Source organism: Monopterus albus, unplaced genomic scaffold, assembly GCF_001952655.1.
Source record: "Monopterus albus unplaced genomic scaffold, M_albus_1.0 scaffold515.1, whole genome shotgun sequence".
NCBI classification, from domain to species: Eukaryota; Metazoa; Chordata; class Actinopteri; order Synbranchiformes; family Synbranchidae; genus Monopterus; species Monopterus albus.
In genome coordinates, this window is record NW_018128395.1 from 68757 (window position 1) to 74756 (window position 6000).

Here is a 6000-nt window from a genome sequence, read left to right on the forward strand (position 1 = left end):
TGTCACAGATCAGAAAAACCTCAAGCCCAAGTGACCGATGTCTCCAAAGCTCTGAGATAAAGTCAAAATGACCCGCGTTCGGTGTTATTAACTGTGAATAATCAATTGAAGCGTGTCCCGCTCACGTCTGTGTCAGCATGCCAGGCGTAGCAGAGTGCTGCTTCCTGCTGCAGCTCCAGCCTCCACTGCTCTAAGCATCTGTGTATGTGCGTCTCCACCCCAACATGCTTTTATCCTTTCATCTCCACACTGTGCACCCTATTCATTTTTCAGACCCTACATCTTTAGAGACTGAGCTTTACAATGTGTTAGAATCACTTCCAAGCTGCAACATGACCTGTGCTCTGCTCTCAGGTCAATAATCACATGTTCAACATGAGATAAATGTCAATCTGTAATGAAACTATAAACAATATTACTTTAGCACATTTTACCTCCTGGCGTGTCCCTGGAACAGGCTGCTATACATGTCGGAAGTTACAGCTTATGACCTAAAGTTCTAAGTTTATTGTTAAATATTTTCAGAGACCAAAATGCCTCCAAATGATTCATCCTGCCTGATGCGATTTTCTTCCTGCCGGGGTGGAAAAGCCTCTCAGGCATCATCCTGATCATCACGTCTGCTAACACTCTGCGCTGAAAGCCGTACTAATGCCATTATTTTCGGTGGGTTAACAGCTTTCCACTGACTGACAGCTTCTGATTTGGTCAAATTAAATCTTTCCACACTGACATGGAGTCATTTAGATGTGACAAACGTAAGTAAACCGATAAAAGCCTCTATCTAAGTAACCCTCTATCAGTCTGAGTCAAGCTCAGTGCCCAACATGCTGTTCGACATCAGGCTTCATGGGAAACTGGCCGACACGAGCTCTGCCTCTGTAACTAGGCAGAATCTGTGATAAATATCTCTGGCATCCATCTCTGCTCTCTCCTTTCTCACTTTCACCCTCCTGCTCCCCCTCAACACGTCAACCTCTTTCTCTGCTGCTCACTCCTGTTTCTAATCATTAGACGGCAGCGTTCGACAGTAAAGGGATGTTTTCATGATCGGATTTAACTTTTAAAAAACTATGCATACGTTTGTTAGGGCTGCAGCTAAAACTTATTGTAATCAATCTGCTGACTCTTTTTGATTAATCCTTAAACAAGAAGAAAGGTCTTGGTATTATTAGATAGTTCAATATTCAAAAAAGCTGCAGATTATTCTCTCAATCGACTGGCCAACGATCATTTGAGCTCTAGTCTCCACAACATCTTAACATGGGCTCATTTTCTGTTAAAACAGCAACTCTCTCTACGCATTATAGCCTCTTTATGAATCTGACAACTTCCACTTCAGACTTGGTTTGACTCTGAACGACTGTTTTACATAAAAGTCACAATGGCAAACTCAGCTTAATTAAGACACGAGACCGACACGTCAAACTTACAGGTACTGTTCATATTCCTGACATCACCTCTCCACAAATACGCAGCTTTTCATTTGAAAATATGCTTAATTTAAAATTCTACATGCATTATTTAGGATGAGGGATTCCTCAGAAAGATAAAGAACTCGCTCTTGTTCCTATTTTCCCCACTGGGCGAACTGCGAGTTTGCACCGACGTGCACTGACAGCCAACTCCAGCTGCTGTTATTTAAGAGACCCCTCGGTTTGCAGCTTTCATCCAGAGCACGATGAGGAGGCTTCTCCCTCTGCGCCTTCACCCTTTGTATACGTCTACGACACTTCTCATGTTTGTTTATTCAGCATCATGTTTCATCTTCTCTCTTAAAGCTCTTCGGCACTGAAATAATGAGCCTGGCACACGTCTCCTCACTGCTGGATAGAGTCTATACTGTTTGAGTTTTTACAGTAATAAAGGAAGAGGAGAGGATGCCTTTTGTTTTTCTGATACTTGTGCACTTTTCTGATTACACCACTGGGTATCACAGGCCCCGTGGTCGTACAGCCTGCTGAAAACTTAAACGACTAAGCAAACCAAACTTTAAAAGTTGCAGCCTGGCAACATCAGCAGTTTAACAAGCATCACTCAGGATGTTTTCTGTTTTTGTTTACCTATTCTCTTCTGATCAGAGATGTCCAGCTCAGGTTCAGTGTAAGGCTTCAGCTCATCCTCCTCAAATCCTGCATTGATCCAGCGATCCTTCATGATTTGCTGCAAACACACATTGAGACAGATTGTGTGACACTGGGTTTCTGAGACCAATTTACAGTTACAAAAATATTACATGCATTATAGAGCCCTTTCACAGTAATATCCATATTGTACTGTGCTGCATCTCATTGCGTTTTTATTTTTAATTTGCAGCTGATCAGCTGCTCTCTGGAGGCCAAACTAATCATAAATGATCATAAAGCTTGTCCTATAAACCGTGAGGTGTCCTCGACTCACTGATCAAGTCAGGGAGTGAACAAGAAAGAATTTTGGTACAAACGCACAAATGATAATGCATTATTCAAGGTTACAACATCAGAGAGAAGGAGGACGGTGGGAGCCGGGCGCACACAGAAAACAACACTGTGGGAGTCAGAGGAGATGATGAGGGGCGTGGGGGGATGCAGGGACCAGGAGGAGGGGAGATGGAGGAGAGGTGGCATCCTCCGGCGGTGCAGAGTGCTGGGGGGAGTGCATTAAGGACAGAGATATATTTACATTTTCTGCGTCCTCCCTCACCTCGAGAGTACCACGCTTGGCCGGGTTGAGCACCAAGAAGCGTTTGAGGAGGTTCTCGCAGTCTGTGGACATGTAGAAAGGGATGCGGTACTTCCCCCGGAGCACACGCTCCCGCAGCTCCTGCACAGAAGAGGGGGACAAACATCAAGTTAGAAAAACACTGAAGCATACCAGATTCTCTTATTAGTGGACAAATGGATCTCAGTTCAGAGCTGAAGGGAGTGTGATGTCACTGACGCAGACAGTTTTAATACTCGGCTAATGCTTTCATTTGGTCATGACAACTAGGAAAACGTAGAATTGCAGAAAAATATTTAAAGAAAAACCTAATAGTGACTCTAGAACCTGACACCTAAGACTCAAATCTAGTGAAATTTTGACCCAGTTAATCAAAGCTATAGATTATGCACCTATAGAAGTAATTAAACAATTATGGCCAGCTCGTCACCTCTCTGAAGAGCAGCTGTGCATCTTGTTTTTCTTCATAGTAAAGAATTTCTAACAACATTTTAGACAGATGTTTAGATTCTTATCCATCAGGGAGGTGTTTGATTAGCTACAGAGTAACGCTGCAGCATGATAATGACCTCAGATGTTCAGTCAGAGTCATAAAGAACTATCTAGCCCTGCAGCAGATGGTCTGGCCCCCAGAGCTCTGATCAACATCATGGAGTCAGTCTGGGACCACATGAAGGACAGAATGAGACTGAATAAATCCACACAAGCGTTGCATGTTCCCCAATCTGCTTGGAACAACCTACCTGCCAAGTACCATGAAAAACTGCACACAAGAACAGTTCAGGCACCAAATACTGATGTAGTTTTTTCTGCTTGGGTGTGTTGGGGTACACCTTGACATCACCTGAACCTGGTTACAAGTGCAACAGAACACACATCTGACCAAACCATCAGAACTTACACACACACACACACCCCCCACCTTGAGGTTCTGTCCATCAAATGGCAGCGAGCCGCTGACCAGAGTGTACAGTATGACCCCCAGACTCCAGACGTCCACCTCCGGCCCATCGTACTTCTTCCCCTGGAACAGCTCCGGCGCTGCGTATGGCGGGGAGCCGCAGAACGTGTCCAGCTTGTTGCCCAGCGTGAACTCATTGCTGAAGCCAAAGTCAGCAATTTTGATGTTCATGTCAGCGTCTAGGAGCAGGTTCTCAGCCTGCAGAGAGGCAGAAACGGGTCAGTGGTTATGTCCCTAATCATCCACAGTGGAACTACCCAGTTCATATCCTGTACACGAGTTCAGATTTTTCAGCCTTATATTGATGAACAATGCTCATTAGGAGCGTTGGGATTCAAACTGAACTAATTACTCACAAGCTCTCAAGTATCAAGTTGTTTCAGAAAAAAAAAATGTCTTTATAGGGTCATCAGTGGAATTTAACAGCTTCCAAGCTGAAAAGTTAATCAACTTCACTGCTAATATAACCAAAGTCTGAAAGACATTGAGGGCTGCGTCTTATTTTCATTATCTATTACTTTATCAACCCTTTTTGATCCGACTTAATAAAGGAATAGTTTAAAATACAGTTGGGAAACTCTTCTCTGCATAGCGCCTGATAAAGAAATAGCCCGTCTCAAAACCACAACATGACGTTTTCAAATCGCTTGCTTTGTTCAGCCAACAGTCCAAACCCAATTTACAATGTCTGCTTGACAAATGATGAAGTTTCACTTTTCTCATCCAACACAACAGCTACAAAAGAAACGGTTCAAAAACAGGCTACTGAGACCCCCTGCGAGCCTTCCAGGTGCACGAGGAGCAAACAGCACTTTACCATGTGGCTGAGCATCACCACGACCCAGCAAATTCACACTTAAGGCAGTGGTGACACCGCTGAAGCCATGAAAGCAAAGTGGTCCATAAGTCATAAAGTCTGTGGGTCATTTATTACCACATACAGTAAAGTTTCATTAGCATTCACTAATAATACAAGGGTCAACCCGTTTTGGCGTATGCTCCTACATTATGAACGCATACGTTGTGGTCACAGGCTCTGTACCTGGTTGTGTAGGTGTGCTGGGATGGTTACGCAGAGGCACGTATTGATAATAGGACTTTAAACACAGTCTGGAACCATCCATTCAGTGGGGTAGTCACACAGGCAGAGCACTTTGGCAATGAGATTAACAAGTTTAACAGCAGATTAGATACAGATCGATTATCATTTGCACAGCATCTCAAATTTAGCAGCTTAACTTAACAGTAAACAGAATAAAAACAGTCATTATGGTGACATTTCCCCGAAGAATAAACATTTAAACAAAAAAATAAATGCATATTTAAGTGATCTTGCCTCCACAAGTCATGCGTGAACTGTTTGCAGCTGTTAAAATGTTATTAGAAACTGACTGAATTCATCAATATGGAGTTATTTAATGTGTTGATGCGTCATAAGCGTGTTAACACATGCGGCTGCTGAGCTCAATGGTTTGCCCCGATGGTGCACTGCATACATAGACGAGGCAGAGGAGACCGCTCCTCTCATGTCTCCCTCCTAATTCATGAGGCTCTACAGAGGAAACCGTTTCGACCTGCAGCTGTACAGATACATGGGCTTCTCCCACTGACGTGGGGATAAAAGTACAGAAGCATCATTATCTATACTTGGAGAAGTCAAGCACTTCCTGGCTGTAAAATGGAAGAGAGCCATTTACACTGCAACAGGTGAGCAGTTTAGACGGTTGCTTCCTCAAACATTTACAGATGCTCCCTCTCCGAGTTCATTTTAAGGCGGTCGCACAGCTAAACAAAGTCAGAAAAGGGCAAAGTCAAGCCTCATTAGCAACTTAGTGTTTAGGAATTAGACGTGGAAATATGGGATTTAATCCATGCATCCATTTTCCTCCGCTTATCCGGGACCGGGTCGCGGGGGCAGCAGTCTAAGCAAAGATGCCCCGACTTCCCTCTCTCCAGACACTTCCTCCAGCTCCTCCGGGGGAATGCCGCGGCGTTCCCAGGCCAGCCGAGCGACATAGTCCCTCCAGCGTGTCCTGGGTCTTCCCCGGGGCCTCCTCCCGGTGAGACATGCCCGAAACACCTCCCTAGGAAGGCGCCCAGGAGGCATCCGAAACAGATGCCCGAGCCACCTCAGCTGGCTCCTCTCGATGTGGAGGAGCAGCGGTTCTACTCTGAGCTCCTCCCGGGTGACCGAGCTCCTCACCCTATCTCTAAGGGTGCGCCCAGCCACCCTGCGGAGAAAGCTCATTTCGGCCGCCTGTATCCGGGATCTTGCCCTTTCGGTCATGACCCAAAGTTCAACGTGAGAGACGGAATGTAGATTGACCAGTAAATCGAGA

The 6000-nt window shown here is 45.0% G+C and overlaps 1 protein-coding gene across 1 annotated transcript in view; it reads right to left on the minus strand.

Moving 5' to 3' along the window:
- LOC109952919 (MAP/microtubule affinity-regulating kinase 3) overlaps nt 1-6000 on the minus strand; it is a 44104-nt gene that overhangs the window by 17189 nt on the left and 20915 nt on the right. The window contains exons 8-10 of the mRNA XM_020588246.1: nt 3623-3859; nt 2683-2802; nt 2064-2163 (exon numbers count right to left, since the gene is read on the minus strand). Coding sequence (XP_020443902.1) covers nt 2064-2163; nt 2683-2802; nt 3623-3859 — 457 coding nt within the window. The remainder of the gene's footprint in view (nt 1-2063; nt 2164-2682; nt 2803-3622; nt 3860-6000) is intronic.